Source organism: Sorex fumeus, unplaced genomic scaffold, assembly GCF_029834395.1.
Source record: "Sorex fumeus unplaced genomic scaffold, SorFum_2.1 ptg000033l, whole genome shotgun sequence".
Taxonomy (NCBI): Eukaryota; Metazoa; Chordata; class Mammalia; order Eulipotyphla; family Soricidae; genus Sorex; species Sorex fumeus.
The window spans coordinates 1675288-1693400 of NW_026606090.1; the positions used below are offsets into that span (position 1 = coordinate 1675288).

The following is an 18113-nucleotide window of genomic DNA, read 5'->3' on the forward strand; positions in this document are numbered from 1 at the left end:
CTATGAGAGAAAAGTACAAGCTACCTTGACAGTTTCAGGCAGTATGACTCAGAAAAGCATCCTTAATTACAAAATAAGAAGAGAAAGGGGTACATAAAACGACTGCCATATAAAATAATTAGAGTGCAACGAGGAAAGTGAAGTATAAGCAAAATCACTGTGGTGGGGAAAAGCATGCATGATGTGTTAAAAAAAAAAAACCCTACCCACTATTAGTTGGAATATGGCTGGAGAAACTAGTAAAAAGCTGACTAGCGTTTAAAATGAGGTAGAAGAAATAGTATGTCTTCTTAGGAGTTTGGATCTTTATTGAAATAAATTCAAAACTGTAAGCTCAGGAAAAGTTTCTACATCAAAAGTATTCATATCCAGAAAAAAAAACACACTGGCTACAATTTAGAAAACAAAATTAAAATAGAATAGTTGATGCAACAAACCAAATGAAAGCTATAGAAAAAGTTTAGGCAAAAGATGGCAGCAGTGAATTCAAAATTAGAGTGAATGTGGAGTGATGAAAAGGAAGTCTCTAGCTTATAATAATGCCACATGTATGTATATTTTTGAACTGGTTTGTGTGTGAACAATGTGAAAACAGATAAACAGCAGGCTTGTACTTCCAAAGAAGCAGAATATGAAACTTTAAAGAGGGATTGTGAACTTTTCTATATATGCCACATTTCATCATGGTGAACGCATATAACATTTTTAATTTTAAGAAAAATATAACATGTTATTTGGGCTGGAGCGATAGCACAGCGGTAGGGCGTTTGCCTTGCATGCACCAACATGGCCGACCTGAGTTTGATTCCTCTGCCCCTCTCAGAGAGCCCAGCAAGCTACCGAGAGTATCTCGCCCACACAGCAGAGCCTGGCAAGCTACTCGTGACGTACTCGATACGCCAAACACAGTAACAACAAAGTCTCCAAGGGAGATGTTACTGGGCCCGCTCGAGCAAATCGATGAACAACGGGAGGACAGTGACAGTGACAGTGATAACATGTTATTTAAAGATAACAGCTCTGATGAAAGGAAAAGGATACATCAAAAGCCATCATATTAAAAAGCAAATGAAAATAAATATGGGAGCTAAAACTATTCAAGGAGTTTAAGAAAAATGTGGAAACTGCAGTACAGAATTTAGAGAATACCAACTGAAATAAAGCTTATTTCCTCCTCAGACTAGAGAATTGGCTTCAGTACAGAATGCCTAAGAGTTACAGGCAGAAAACAAGAGGACAAGAATAGAGATGACAACGCATGGTTCAGAGGAAACAGAGAAATCCTCTTTTTCAGAACATGCCCCAACATTTATACAGTAAATATAATCATGCCAAAAAGAATTCTTTAATAAAAATTCTATACGACATTGGATAATTTAACTTACTATATATGACTGGACAACTTCCAAAGTATCTTATAAACAAGTTTACATCCAAGGCAGCACTAGAAAGAATTAGCTTCAAAGTTGGGTGCTTTTGCAATAAATCTCTTAACTTTGTAAGTAAAAAATCACTAAACCGATCCCTTTCATGGACTTCATCCTGCAGGAAACAAAAAGGAAACATGAAATCACAGAACAATTAAAACACAGATAGCTGTCTTTAAAACTAGGAAGCTGATGGGTACTGCACAAAATATGGACAACACCAATCAGTATGATCTAAAAAGTTGCATCTTAGACATAAACTTGGTAAACAAAACAATATATTTATCCTCCCCCCAATGCTCCGTAGAGTATCAAATCATGAGAAGCTAAATAATACATTTAATGTACATTTAAAAGACGCAGAATCTATTATCAATAAACTTGAATGCACAGCGCCAGTAAAGTTTTTAAAAGTTGCTTATTGCTAACTTGTAATATTTATTGCTTTCCCAACACAAAGTGGATAAAAGCTTATTTACTATGTGGGTGGTAATTCATCTACTTCATTACTAGCTAGTTAATTCAACAGTTTAACCAAGAAGTTAACTGACTGTAAAACATGTTCATAAAACTGGAAAATTTATTCATTATTTGTTAAACAATGAATTAGATTAATAAGTAAAAAAGTTTTCAGTGCTTTTGTTAGCTCTAAGTTTGTTTTGTTTTCAAATTCAAAAAGCTCTGTAAAAATTTATTGCCCTTTATATTCTTATGGTAAAAAGAAAGTAGTTAATTCGAAAAAAATTTTAATTCAATCAAAAAACTGTCAGATTATTTCAAAAATGCATCCAATTTCTTTATACCTGATTCTAAAAGTGTACTTACATATATTCAAATTTATAATAAATAATATTTATTGTTTGGTAAAGGAGCGATAGCACAGCGGGTAGGGCGTTCGCCTTACAAGCGGCCAACATGGCCAACCCGAGTTCGATTCCTCCGCCCCTCTCGGAGAGCCCGGCAAGCTACCGAGAGTATACGATATGTCAGACACAGTAACAACAAAGTCTCCAATGGAGACGTTACTGGGCCTGCTCGAGCAAATCGACGATCAACGGGAGGGCCTTTACCTTTACCTTTATTTATTGTTTATTATTATAAAAAAACAATAAAATGGGGACATAAGAAAATTTCCCCCAATATAGTTAAAACTGGGCTGGAGCGATAGCACAGCAGGTAAAGCGTTTGCCTTGCACATGGCTGATCCAGGTTCCATTCCTCTGCTCCTCTCGGAGAGCCAGGCAAGCTACCAACAGTATCCTGCCCACAGGGCAAAGCCTGGCAAGTGACGTATTTGATATGCCAAAAACAGTGACAAGTCTCAAAAGTTGTTGTGAGATGTTACTGGTGCCCGCTTGAGCAAATCAATGAACAACGGGAGGACAGTGCTATAGTGCCACAGTGAATTATATGCAGCAAATTTAGCATTATTCTTACCACAATAACATGTGTCACAGTTGACATTGTACTATCTCCTGCCATTAATGTACGAAGCAATACCCCATTAGTGCAAAATGTCAGAAGTGTCTTTGGAGAAACCCTTAAAAAAATAAAAAATAAGAGCAAAATTAACAAATCTTTATGTAATTATAACATGATCACACTAAATGTCAATCCCACAATACTTTAATATTATATAATACAATGGGCTGGAGCGACAGCACCAGGTAGGGCATTTGCCTTGCACGCGTGGATCCCACTGACCCGGGTTCAATTCTTCCGCCCTTCTCAGAGAGCCCGGCAAGCTATTGAGAGTATCTCACCCGCACGGCAAAGCCTGGCAAGCTACCCATGACGTATTCGATATGCTAAACACAGTAACAACAAGTCTCACAATGGAGACGTTACTGGGCCCGCTCGAACAAATCGATGAACAACGGAGGACAGTGACAGTGATATAATATAATGTGTTTTGTTTTTTCCTGGTCATCTGGGAGGCAGAGCTTAGCAACTCCTGGCTTTGCACTCAGGGATCACCCCTGGTAGGGTTCCGGGCATCAAGCCAGGGTTGGCCACTTGCAAGACAAGCACCCTAATAGCTCTGGTCCTAAAAGAAGTGTTTTATGCCCCACAATCTCGCCATCTACTGTTATTAATAGCTTTTTATTATTTCCAAAAAAAAAATAAATAAAAACCTGATTTTTTAAAATAGAAACACCTTAAATGTTTGTTTGGGGATAAAGAGTAAATCATAAATTAAGTCCATTTTTTGAATCACAATATCCAAACAAGAACAAATACTACCACTGGTAAGGATAGCAATACTAGTATACTACTACTGATAATAATCTAGTCACTACAAATTATTGTTTACCATAAACATCATCGCCAACCCTGTGTTCCAAATTTTCTATATTTACTTTTGCTTTGGGGGCCATATTCAGCAGCACTCCAACGCTATTCCTGGCTCCATGCTCAAGCGTTGACTCCTGGCAGAGTCTGGAGAACCATTTGCCATTTGTGGTACAAGAGATTAGAACCAGGGTCAATGAGATGCAGGGCAAGTGACAAGTGCCTTAATCACCGTATGATCTATAGAATCCTGCTCTCAATATTTTTATTTAACCTGTTTTATAAATGATAATGAAGGTGAGTGAAGTAAAATAATCACAAAACTCTAGATAGAATCTATATCTGTGATGGAAAACCTTTCTCAAACTGTTCAAAAACTTCCCTAAGAAATCACAGATCACAGATCATCCTGTTATTCATCGATTGCCTCGAGCAGGCCCCAGTAATGTCTCCTTCATCCTAGTCCTGAGATTATATTCAAGGCTCTTTAGGAGAATGAGGCCCATCATTGTTACTGGTATTTGGCATATTGGGTACGACACAGGGAGTTTGCCAGACTCTGCCATGTGGGCAGGTTACATTCAGTAGCCTGCCAGTTTGTCAAAGTAGGAATGAGATGTCAATTCGCAGCCGCACGGTTCCGGGATCTGGTTTTTACAGTCTCTGAGTCTTGGCCGCTGATGGGATTACATGGCGCCAGGGGGCCAGGTGGTGGGTGTGACCCCCGCCTACTGGAATTTGGAGGATATGGCGCCGTGTAATCCCATCAGCGGCCAAGACTCAGAGACTGTAAAAACCAGATCCCGGAGGGAGAACAGTGCAGTCTCCTGCCCCCGCGCTGGCTATTCCTCGCCGGGGCCCCTTGGAGAGAGCGGGTTGAGCTTTCCTCCCCGCCCCGACCAGGGCTCCAGCAGCCGAAGACCTCCAGGACCAGACACCACCATGCTGAGACCACTCTCCGCACACCTGAAGGTACCAGCAGAGGGACAAAGTCACGTGGGTTTCAGGGCCAAGATCTCCAAGCCTACTCGGATTGGAGTCGAGCATCCTCCACCCAGATCCTCCCTAAGAGATATGAGCTCAATATCCTCCAACAGACTTATGTGAGCAAATGATCCTAACATTTCAACTATTCCCAATATTAGTGAAAAACATACATTCAGCTTAAGAATTATTAAAGATAATACTGTTTGCAATACAGGTAATGAGAAGATGTCACATCTGTTATCTACTTTAGGCACGTAGTTCTTATCCAGAGTGATCACTTCCGACTAGCATTGTCATAGCGGTCCCTTCTCTATCCCTTCTCCCCAAGCACTTGAGACAGGTTTCCAACTGTGGACCAATTCTCCTGGCCCTGTTTGTACTGTCCTTGGATAGACGTCTCATACTGTGTTTTCCTATATCCCACAAATACCTATATTGCAAAACATAATACTCCAAAGAAGAGAGAGAGAAAAAGGGCCTGCCATAGAAGTAGTCTGAGTGTGTGTGCATGCGCACACACATGCGCGTGCATGTGTGTGTGTGTGTGTGTGTGTTGTGTGAAACGGAGGGTTGAGGGAGTGGCAGGAGGGAACTGGGTTCATTGGTGGTAGGAAATGTACACTGGTGGAGGGATGGGTGTTTGAACATTGTATGACGGAAACCCAACCATGAATAGCTTTGTAATCGCATTATCTCACGGTATTCTATACAAAATAATTTTTTAAAAAAATTATAAAAAGAAACGGAAAGATCAGTTACTGGAAAACTCTCTTTACCTGCTTTCTAATCGAATCTGGTACCCAATTGTTTGTCCAATCCTCTCTCTTCTCTCTGCAGCAACTCTCTCAGCAACAGCAATAGCTGCTAATCGCCGTGGTTGAGTACAAAATATACGGCAGGGGATACCATTTTTAAAGCAATCATCTAAAAGGAACTGAGGAATCTGAAAAAAAAAAAAAGTTTTTTTTTTAAATACTGTAGTTTTATGATTAAATACAGCCAGAAAATCCAAGTCAATGAAATTTTTTAAAAATCGAAACACATACAAAATCATAAACCCAACAACTTCCATGTCTCTGCTAATAACTGTGATTTAGCGATGCTGTTTTGCGTAAGGCAAATGCTCTACAGGCTGAAGTACCAACCTAGTCTAGGATTTCCTGCTTTTCTGTCTCTATTTTTAATTGCTATTTGTTTCTTTTATGACATACTTGTTATACAGGAGTGTGATTTGAAATTTCCACAGATCTGTAAATTTTTTGTTTTCTTTCTCTTCTTTACTTGTGGTATCATATTACTGCATTAAAAAGGGATGCTTGACATTATTCCAATTTTAAATTTTTTAAGATCTGTTTTGTGGTCTAACATGTGATCTATCCAGAGAATGTTCCATGCACTCGAATATGCACTGTATTTCTTGCAGATGGAAATCTTGCCTATGCACAGCAGATACATTTTGACTGTATTATTGCAGTTTTCTGATTACTTATTGATTTTTGTATCTGAAGATTAATCCAATGTTTAAAATGGAGTATTGAAATCTAAAAAAAAAAAAAAATGCTGCTGCTGCTGCTGCTCTGGACTGGAGCAATAGTACAGTAGGTAGGGTATTTGCCTTGCATGTGGCCATCCTGGGTTTCATTGCCAATATCCCATAGGGTCCCCTGAGCACAGCCAAGAGCAATTCCCGAGTATAGAGCCAGAAGAACTTATGGATGTGACCCTCCCCCCCTGCAAAAAAAAGAAAAGATGCTGTTCACAATAGAAACTAAATATCAAGAACTAAGTTTTAAAGAGATAGCTAAAGTTTATATAAATAATAAATGTGACACATCTAGATGGAAATAATGTAAAAATGCTAACTATACCGAAAATAGTCAATGAAAAAGTAATACAAATTCCACTGAAATTTTTATAAAATGAAAATCATAAAGATTTTAATATTTTCTTATACTTTAAGCTAAAATTTATAGTTTCTAAATAATCTGGAATTTTGTTTTAACAGAAAAATTACTTTATTCTTCATGCTAATGTACAACTGTTTCAATACAATTTTTACTGATTTCCTCCAATTTAAGCCTTTTAATAAAATAGTTTCAAAACTACTCGATCGTAATTTCTAGAATTTTATTATGCATATTTAATTGTCTATTCCCTCACCAACATCCTACCTTCTGTTTTAAGGCATGTAGCATAACATTTCCCCTCCACTTTTTTCTCTCTTTATATATCTTTTGGCAGTTGATGTGTACTTAAGCTTCTAAATCAGTATTCTACCTTATTTGGTTTCCCACCTCCTTATTAGAAAGAAAAAAAAATATTCAACACAAACCTGAGTAGTCTTTCCAGACCCAGTTTCTCCTACAATCAAAACTACTTTATTTTCCTTGATTATTTTAACGATTTCTTCCTGTTTTTCAAACACTGGCAGAGACTGCCTAAAAGAATCAAACTCGGATTCTCCTCTTTTCATTGGAATCTGAGGTATACCATTGTTGAGGCGTCCACTTGTTTTGCTCATTTCTCGGTTTTCTTTGAAACAGAGGAAAAAAATTCACAATCAACTCCTTTTTAAAAGTACTGAAATAAAGATTTAATTCCATTGTAACTCAAGAATTTCTTGTCTACTTGAGTTTGTAAGATCAATAAACAATGCCTCAATTATTCTTTTATTTAGAAAAAAATTCCTCAGAACTATTTGGGGCATAAGGATATTTAAAAAATACACAAAAATCAATTATTCAACAATCATTTTAATAAAACAGAATTTTTCTACCCTTCAAATGATTTTCAGACTTGTTTTATCAATAATGACATAGAAAATTATGTTATATACTTATATGCATTATACTTATAAATTCCTATGTACAGTATGAAAATATGTAATTAAAAATGTCTTAAGTATATAAAATTTAACATGTATGATTGTGTGATTATAAACAGTATGTAAATTAGGTCCAACAGCACAATAAAGTGTCTAAATGAGCACTTAGGTCAATAGCATTCAACTACACAGATAGGAATTTTATTTATTTTTTGCTTTTTGGGTCACACCCGGCAAGGCACAGGGGTTACTCCTGGCTCTGCACTCAGGAATTACTCCTGGCGTTGCTCAGGGGATCATATGGGATGCTGAGAATCGAACCCAGGTCGGCTGTGTGCCATGCAAATGCCCTACCCACTGTGCTATCGCTCCAGCCCCAGGAATTTTAAAAAGGCATGATGTACTTTATATTCTTCACATAACTCAAAATATTTTGTGCACTTAAAACTAATTTCTTGATACCTGGGACTATGTGTTTTTTATATTTTGCAAATTTACTTCAACAGCAATCTTCTTGTCACCACAGCATCAAAATAAATCATGTACTCACTAGGAAATAACTTATTATACTAAAATTCTATCCGGTCTCTCTAGAAGCTAAAGAGCCAACCCAAAATCTCACTCATTTTTGCCACAGGATTCAAATCCGAGCTCTGCAGTTGACTAGCTACTTGCGTGGCCTTGAATAAAAATTTTTCCCCCCCTTTTTGGGCCACACTGGTTGTGCTAAAGGATTACGAGGAGTAATCCTTTAGCACAACCTTTGGGGCATCAAACTGGGTGCTGGAGATCAAATCCAAGTCAGCCACAAAAAAGAAGACCATTCTACTTGCTGTACTATTGCTCTGGCCCCTGAATAAAAATTTTAACTCCACTGATGCCCAGCATCTTTGCCTGTGAAATGGAATATTTTCATGTTGCTATGAGGTCCTATATAAGGAGTTTCAAAACCAATACATGTTCAATAAATGATAGCTCCAAATGTAAAACCCTTAAGTTATTTTTTAAAGCATTGATCCACACTGTGTCTCTATCCAAAATTCTTACAACTCAATCATTTCTAATACACTATCAGTGTTTTCATCTTAACTCCTAAAAATAAACTTAAAATGGACAAAGAACAGGCATCAATAACAGGATAAAAAAGGAAGCTCCCCAGAAAATACATACCAGCTTCAACTGCAAACACATTTCCTCTTTCTGTTTTAGGCAGAAGTTCAGTACGTTCTTTATTGGTGACAGGAAATCTCTGAATTAGGCTCCTAACAGCATGTTTCGTATTATGAGTTAAATTACAGGTCATCATTGCATGAGCTGTTTCTGATCCATCTTTCTTCTTCACAGTTAGGTATCTATTTGCTCCCTTTCTGAATATTAATAAAGATCATTGATTTACTACTATATAGAGTCAATTTGTTCACATAAGATGCATGTCTACTTAGAAAACAGGTCTTTGCAAAACACTATAAAAAACGTTTCTCAGAGTAAGACGCTTTAAAAAATATTCAGTAAAGAGAGGTCTTTGTTTGCTAAAATGGTCACAAGGCCATTCTCAGTTAAAATTCCAAAATGCTGCAAATCTAATTTTAATTTAAAAAAACAGCGGGTAGGGCGTTCGCCTTACAAGCGGCCAACATGGCCGACCCGAGTTCGATTCCTCCAACCCTCTCGGGGAGCCCGGCAAGCTACCGAGAGTATTGGATATGCCAGACACAGTAACAACAAAGTCTCCAATGGAGACGTTACTGGGCCCGCTCGAGCAAATCGACGATCAACGGGAGGGCCTTTACCTTTACCTTTACCTTTACCGATAAATATAAAAGTTATAAAACTGATGGTGGACAAAACATCACCAGCTAATATATGCAGGGAAGCATAAAAAAGAGTCAATTTGAACAATGAAGTTTAAAAGTGATAATGAAAAAGTTAAGAGTCCACCATCCAGAATAAAATATCCCACTAAATTTTTCTATGGTCTGCTGGTAATGTGACTCTTCCATGAAATCTTGGATAGTCAAGTGGCTGAATCAAAACTCCATAAACTGGCATTACTGATGAGTATTTTCAAATGTGTATTAAAAGAAAAATGTTTTCCCCCTGAAGTTTCTGACTCTAGCTTCCAATTATGAATTATAGTTATCACAAGCTATTTGATTAAAAGTATAGTTTCTCTAACCTTTCCTGGGCTGAGCATGACTCTTATGACTTTCGAGCTCCAAGAGTGTGAAGTCTAATGCTATGTACATAATCCTCAGATATGCTGTGAATGGTCTAGCACATGCTATCAGCATGTACACTGTAATATTGATGGAGAATCTCTGAAAAGATACTCACTGGGGTTTGAAAACTCTACAACTTGCTAACAGTGAGACCTTAAGCAAATTACTTAATAGTCTTGAGCCTAAATCATCTGCCTCAAAGACTATTCATATGACTAAAAATAAGATAATACATGCGAGAAACAATAGCTGCTACAGAATAAGCACTTAATGAAAGCTATTCAGGGGAGGAAAAAAATTATTTCTTATATTGAAAAAGTTACCTAAAATTTCATGTTTTACCATTAATGCTATTATGTATTAGAAATAATGAGCAACGAAAGCACAAATGCAATGAAAACTAATTCATATTTATAATTTAAAATATTTCTTCAAGAGTATCTTCAATCTAAGAATAAAATAAAACTGGATATTAATCTAACAATTTTGGCTATTTAGGCCTTCTCAGTAAAGCTCTGTATTTACTAAGATCTTTCACTATCTGAAAATTGTTACAAATTATGTATTCTCTAAACTGTTCATTTACTGCTTAACAAGAGAGCTGAGGACACAAATATAATTATTAAAATTTAACCTGACCTAATTTTAGTTATCCAAATTAGATAGAATTATTGATATTAGTGATATCTATTCACTAATTCCCTCCCTAAGGATCTTCTGAAATGTCAATCATAAAAGACAATCTTTTCAAACTACAGGAACTGGAATGCTGAAATTAACACAAATGTCTAAAGTTTTGTTTTCAGTTTGTAATGTTTCAACTACCTATGTGATCAAAAATAAATTATTACCCTAAAATTGTGTATTAGTGGTGTAAAAACATTTAATGTCCTTATTGTATCCAACAGGCTTTGGTTTTCTTAAAAATGAGCTCAGAAAGTTTTTCTGTATTTTACCTTTACTCTATTATTTTTTAAATTTAGTAACTCATCATATATTCACTGAGCACTTACACGACATTGCCACACAATATGCTGGAAGCTGGGACTACAATGAAAAACAGAAATAAAAGCTTTCCTAAATAAACTCAAAACTTGAGTAGTGGGTCAGATTGAAACTTTCCTAACAAAGGTTGACTAGTAACAAACAATAGTCATGGATTAAAATTTACTCACATTAAACAGCTATTTGGTCATTACCATTTGAAACATTTTGAATTTAGCAAGAACATGAATAGTAGATATAGAAAGAACACCAGCTACATAGTTCTAATACACATTGGAAGATTTTACTTGTGGCTATTAGAGTATACTTCTACGACCTTCAGCACCTCAGTAAGAGTGTTAATAAAAGATTAGCATTTTGGCAAGATGTTCATCGCTCTGTGGATAAAAACACTTCTGTTTCTACTTAAGCTCCCACGTGGCCACCATCCAGAGACAAACACAGAAATCTCGGACCAGAGCAACTTGAGCAGAGATGGCCTGGCACTCTGCAATAGGCCTTCTCCGCTGGGCCACTCCAGACGGGGGCAGGCGCTGTCCTTCCACCTGGCCTCTAAGAGCCCCAGTGGTCGCCATTTTCTAAAAGCCAGCAAGAAGCACCAGCTCCCACGTGGCCACAATCCAGAGACACACACAGCAATCTCGGATCCGAGCAACTTGCGGCAGCGATTTCTTCAGACCCTAATTATTAAAATCTTCGAATTCCTAGAGCGCGGCCACTCTCGCACATTATATTATATCCATAATGAGCAATACGAAACACATGGTCTAGCAATTGTATTTTCGGCAGGTATGAGGGGTGGTAGGACTGGTCTCGAAACATTGAAGGTGACTGAAGTAAAGAAAGAATACTCTGCAAAGTGTCTGCCACACAAGCAGGGGAGGTGTGGAATGGGGGGAGGGGAAACACTGGGGATTTTGGTGGTGGAAAATGTGCACTGGTGAAGGGATGGTGTATGATCGAAGTTCAAACATGAAATTTTTGTTACTGTATCTCATTGTGAATTAATAAAAAATAAATAATAATAATAAAAATAAAAAAGAGATAGAAGGAGAAAGGCAAAAGCCCTATGGCCTTACCCATTTATAGGATATAATCAAATGGACCAAGTGAACAGGAAAAAACAAAACTAAACAAAACTAAAACCTTAGATTCAGAGTGCAGAACTGAGGCAACTAGAGAGAAAAGAGGATACAGGGAAATGAGGAAGAGAAACAGGGAAGAGATTCTGTGAATTGTGATGGAGTAATATCGGTATGAGGTGGTGGTGGTGGCGAGGTAACATACAATTTGAAGAGATGTAAAGTTGTATCCCTAAAACATATGCACTAATAAAAGCTAATATTATCTTTTAAAAATATGATTTTTTAAATTAAAATACTTGTGTTAAGTGGAGACTTGCCCACCAGCAGAGACTTGTACACATACTGAGATTGCCTCACTATGCTTTCACTCCAAGGTACTTACTCCATACTATGCTTTGATGAAAAGGATCAACCGCGTTTACAAAACAATTTTAGAAAATTCTTGTATGGTGTCAAAAGAGATGTGATATAAACTTTAAAATAATTTTTAAAATAACAAAAAGTTATGATGGGTGTCATTCTCCTAACCCTGAAAGAGCCCTGAATATGGCACTTTTTAAAATCTCAGGGGTAGGAAAAAGGAGACGTCACTGGTGCCTGCTCGAGGCAATCGACGAACAACAGGATGATCGTGATGGTGATTGTGAACAAAAAGTAAATACCACCCACCTGAGAAAATTTAACTGCAAATGTACTAAAATTATAAACATCATAAATTCTAACTTTTAAAAGGCAAAGTTAATTAATACAAGCATTGCCTTTTTAATGGTTTCTTCCTTCTAAAGAGAAAATGATGTAACTAATCAAATGTGACGTAATATGGGGCCAGGGAAGTGGCTTAAAGGTCGAGTATGTATCTCACGTGTGAGTGAAGCTCTGTCACTTGCCAAACTACGTGATTGTGGGAAGCTGGCCCTTTAACTGACCAAGGGCCTACGTGCCTGTGTTAGGTATGGCTATTCTGACCTACATGACCCTCAGCAGGTAAAGCCTGTGCTATGTATGGTTATCCTAAGAAAACATCTGTCATGGCTGTAACTGACAATGATTAACTTGGTATAAACTTTGTATGGTATAAACATGGTATGTCAAACTTATAGACTCTAACTTTCCTAACCACATATAGACATGGCCTTTTTTGTGTAATTGCATTGTGCTTTTCCTGTACTGATAGGTATTTAAGCCCCTGCTACCCCGAATAAAGTTCTGTTCTGTCCTATGCTATCCTGTCTGCTGTCCTGTCTGCTCTGTCCTGTTTTCTCTGCATTATGTCTCTTGTGTCTTGTATTCATTCGATCAGTCCTTCCCTGCACCTATGGATCCTAGGGCCATCTCCGCGGGGCCGGAGAGTGGTCTGGTGGGGCCCCCCCGCACGTGATCTTGGGAAAAGTACTTAACCTCTCTAAGCTTGAACTATGTGCTACATACATGCCAGATTCCCAGCACCACATGGTCCTGAACCCACACCAAGAGTTACCCTCAAACACCAAGATTGAGAGTAATCCCTGAGCACTGTGCTGGGTCTGTCCCCAAACCAATAAACACACTAAATCTCAACATTCACAAAATCTTAATGAAACAGAGTAACTCCTTCCAATTTTATAATAAAGAAATGACCCTGGGGGAGCCGCTGGGGGGAGGACAGACAGTCAGGGGCCTGCCTGATGAGTCTGAGCAGGACACCAGTGCTGTCCCCATGCTGGCAACCCTGGCACCACAGATGGAATGAGCTCTAGCTCACACTCAAGGGTGTATGATTTCCAGCTGAGTCTCACCCCTGGCAAGCACACATAAGAACCAAAGTTGACCCCACCCTGTAAGCACAATGACTGGCATGTGCTCAAAATGGCACAATTAACGGCTGTGGCTCCTGGCAGCACGTGCATCAGCAAAACTCAAGTATGTGAGCCTGGAAGAGCATCATGGCCGAGTATGCAAACACTGGAACCAAGCACAAGGACACCCCATTCTCACGCCCCAAATGATGACAACAGCAGTAACCAAGGAGAGAGGGAACAAATTAAAAAGTGAAGCTTTAGTGAAAGAAAAGCACTTTAAGCCTAAGCGGCATGGCTAAAGTTAGGAAATGAAGCCATTCAAGGAGTTGAGTTGAACACAGCCTCCTGCTTCTTCCTCCACTAGGTTCTCTCTCCAATGCTTACTAAGGAACCACAGTTTCAAGTAGAAAAGGAAAAAAGCAGAAAAATCAACTCGTTATTAGTGCATGATAAAAAATAAGTCCTGACTTAAGGATCTATGAAGCATAAAAATCAGGTGCAAATTCTCATACAAGTTTTTAAGACTTGAGATGTATACTCAAAGTTTAGTTTGTCTCTATAAGTAAAAAGGAAAGGCATTTGAAAATGGTGAGGAAGACGAAATAAACACTGTAATAAGTTTATTCCAAGAAAAAAGGACAGAAAGAACTAGGAGGATTTAATTATATGATGTAGGCTTATCCAACATTTGAAAATGGACAGAGGCAGGGTTTCCTTACTATCGCCCTGATTTTTCCTTTCTCTGTCTTTGGTGTTTCCTCATTCTTCTTTGGTCCTCCTGGCTTCTTTCTTTCTCTTCTACTCTTTCCCAGATACTTCTTCATTCTGGACCACTCCTTAGGCAATTGTGCCATTCATAGCAACAGAAGCCATTTTTTCTAATAGGATGCATGAGTAACAGTATTTCAGAGTTAGCTGATCGAAGTTCAAAGCCCATTAATCCATTAAAGTGATGGGAGTCATGGAATTCCTCTGTAATACATTTCTTTCTAATGTAGGCCCTCAACCTCTCATCTGAAACTTAAACCAAAACAGTTCTAAAAACGGCATATTTTTCCAAGTTTATAGCAACTTCATTTGGCAACAATTTATCACAGTGAAAATATTTACACATTTTTCAGCAGAAACATTATTATTAAAGGTGCTGCCTATATCTTACTCGGGTCACTGAATAACAGAACCCAAGTATATCTTCTAAAAATCTGAACATTCTCTGCAAAGATAAATGGATACACAAGTGTGGCCTTCCAATCTTTAAAGTGCAGTATTTTAGCTTTACAAAGAACTCAAAAATGGGAATGCTTGATAACCTAACTACTCATACTGATCCACTGAGGACATTAGTTCAAAATGCATCTTTGGCTCTGCTTAAACCCCTAGTCCCAGTCATCAATTTATCACTGGTGGGTATGGAGAAGCAAGAAATTCCTGTAAAAGCTACTTTCATCTTAAAACTTTCCTACTATTCATTATGTAGTATTAAAGTCTCATTATCCCTCTTTTTAAAGGGAAAATTGGCTGATACTACCTTTTCCCCTCTTTTCTGTGGTTCTCAATCGCATTCTTCAGAGGATGTTCTGGCAATGCCAAGAGGCATTTTGGCGATCGATCACAATTAGGGGTGCAAGAGTTACTGGCATCCAGGTTAGGTATGTTAAAGTTAGAGAGGTTGCTAAATATCCCACAATGCACAATCACTATAATGAAAAATTACGTGGTACAAAATGCCCATAATGCTGACACGGAGAAACTCTACTTCAGAGCAATCCTAATATCAGTTTTCACAAATGAAAGAGTCGTCACTTTGAAAAGTTCTTCAATTTGGATGGCTTCAATAAATAAATGACTTTTCTCCCACTTTAGATGGGATATACTATTTCTTCCTGTTGTATTTTAGGGGACTCACTCCATACACACTGAAAGTCTCAATGTGGTACTGCTGAGGTCCAAGCATGCCCGGGCTACCAGGGACCCACATAATGGAAGGAGGAGGGCCAGGCCATACAGGGCCTGGGATCAATTCCTGCTCTTGTACAAGCAAGGCATGAACCCCTGAGCCTTGGACTATCTCCCCCGCCCAATGACTACATACTTGACCTGACAGAAAACAATTTACATATATTCTTAGAATATTGCTCATAACCGTACTGTCACAGCACAGTAACATTAATAAAAGAGCTGAGTTTAGGACCGGTTACAATAGGTTTTCCTACAAGATAATTAAGGCTGTTAATCTAAAATACAGTAATCACCAAGTATAGTCATCAGAAAACCTAACTATATTTCTGTTGGGTAAATGATTTGTTTTTGATAAGAAAAGCTATCATCTTACCCTTTACTTTTAGAAACCAAACCAAGAGACTGACTCAGTCGATGAATAAAAGCTCTTTCAGTACTGGTAAAAGAAGAAGGAAATTCCATCTCTAGATGAAAAAAGAAAAACACAAAGTACCATTTAGACTAAGCAATTTCTTTTCAAAGTGCTTCAATCTCCACAGATACTGAAACTTTTAAAAAAGCATATAATTAAATTTACTATGAACTGGGAAACAGATAAAAAATCAGTTACTATTAAATACACGCCAAAGTCAATTATGTTTAAAAAATACTTAAACCTGGGGCTGGAAGGATCGTGCAGATGATAAGGTGCTTGCTTACAGGTGGCCGACCTGGGGTCAATTCCTGGCATCCCATATGGTCCCCTGAGCACACCAGGAATGATTACTGATTATTAATGATTAAAGGTAGGGGTAGCCCCCTGAGCATCACCGGATGTGCCTGCTTCCCCAGCCCTCTCCCCCACTAAAAAAAAAAAAACAAAAAAAAAAAAACCCTAAACTTGCGGCCAGAGAGATAGTACAGAAGGTAAGGTGCTTGCCTTGCACACTGATGACATGGGTTCGGTGCCATGTCAGAGGATGTTCTGGCAATGCCAAGAGGCTTTGGGGCTATCACAGTTGGGGTTGTCAAGAACTACTGGCATTCAGGTTAGGAACATTAAAGTTAGGCACATTGCTAAATGCACCCTTACGTTTTCCCGAATCCCTGCCAAGAATGCACCCTACGCAACGGTGGGCATGGTCGCCAACCAAAAATTAAACCTGGAAGCTAATGAGAAAAGTTCAACAGGTTGAGCACTTGGCAGAATGTAACTCCTGAACACTGCCGGGTATGCACCTCCGCCCCCGCCAATAAAGAATAATTTCTTAAAAAGAAAAGAAAAAGCAAACCTGGGTGGAGAGACTGCTCCATGGGCTGAGTGCATGCTTTGCACGAGGGAGGCCCCAGGCACCCCCTATCCAGACTGCTCCAGCATCCCGAGCCTGTGGAACCCCAGTTCCCGCCCCGTGGCAGCACAGAGGGGCGTGACCTCCCAAGGGTAAAACCCAGAGGTGCTTAAAAGGCTCAAGGGTCACTTACAGAGCAGACCTGGCAGGTGCTGAAATCTCCAGTTGGGCGGGGCGAGGGCCCAAGAACATGGTTTTAGGGTGTTTTTGTTTGCTCTTTTCTGTTTTTAGTATCTGTGCTCCAGATCTCCCGCGTTCCTAACGCCCCACCCCGCGAAGCGGTCCCCGCTGCAACCCTGCGCATCCCACCAGCCTCCCGAGGGGGCGTGGGGGGGAGGGCAGATCATGACCCTGACCCGCACGGGGTTGGGGGCCAGTGGGCCCTGTGGACCCCCCCCCCCCGGCCCCGAGTCCCGTCGGCTCCCACCGTGGGTCCCTGAGCCTCCCAGAATGACCCCCGAAAAGGCCTCTCCAAAAGGGGGCGCGCCCAGCAGAGGCGGCGGGGGGAGGGGGAGGAGGAGGGGCGTGTGCGCGCCCCCCGGACAGCCAATACGGCACTCCCAGCGCTCCCACTGGAAAAAAAAACCCTAAAATAACCCCAAGGCTGGGGCTAACCGACCCCCAGTGCGGGCGCGCGGGGGCGGGGGCCGCGGTCGCGCGGGGGCGGGGGTCGCGCTCACCGCGCTGGTCCCCGTAGCGGAAGCGCTCCAGGGCGATGTTGACGGCGATCTTCACCTCCTCATCGATGCGGATGTCCTTGAGCCCCTTGGCCCGGCCGCAGCCCCCCGGGCCGCCGCCGCCGCCGCCGCCGCCGGGCGCGGGCGGCCTCGGAGAGACGTTGCTGGGTCGCGACATGGCCCCGGAGGCGTCCGGGCCGCGACTGAGCTTCCGGGGTGCGCGCTGACGCGGGGGGACGGGGGGGGGGCTGCTTCTGACGGCTCCACACGCCGCCCGAGTGCCCGCAGCGACCCCGCGCACACAAACACACGCAAACACACAACGGCCGGCCCGGGTGTCGGGGAAAAGCCGGAGGCGCGCCGCGCCGGCGTGATGACGTCACGGAGGGCCCGCCCCTGACGTCAGCGCGGCGGGCGTTTGGAACGTCCGCCTGGCCGCCAGGGCTGCAGCACCCGAATGGCAGGCGCGGGTCGGGTGTCTGCGGGGGTCTCCGAGCGCGTGGCCTGGGTGGCGCGTAGCCGAGGGGAGGAA

General features: G+C 40.4%; 1 protein-coding gene across 1 annotated transcript in view; it reads right to left on the reverse strand.

The window, feature by feature from the left end:
* YTHDC2 (YTH N6-methyladenosine RNA binding protein C2) overlaps nt 1–17793 on the reverse strand; it is a 53122-nt gene extending 35329 nt beyond the window's left edge. The window contains exons 1-7 of the mRNA XM_056116688.1: nt 17585–17793; nt 15950–16040; nt 8701–8897; nt 7039–7238; nt 5483–5649; nt 2865–2967; nt 1386–1542 (exon numbers count right to left, since the gene is read on the reverse strand). Of these exons, the coding sequence (XP_055972663.1) occupies nt 1386–1542; nt 2865–2967; nt 5483–5649; nt 7039–7238; nt 8701–8897; nt 15950–16040; nt 17585–17759 (1090 nt within the window). The 5' untranslated portion in view covers nt 17760–17793. The remainder of the gene's footprint in view (nt 1–1385; nt 1543–2864; nt 2968–5482; nt 5650–7038; nt 7239–8700; nt 8898–15949; nt 16041–17584) is intronic.
* Nucleotides 17794–18113: the final 320 nt, after the last annotated feature.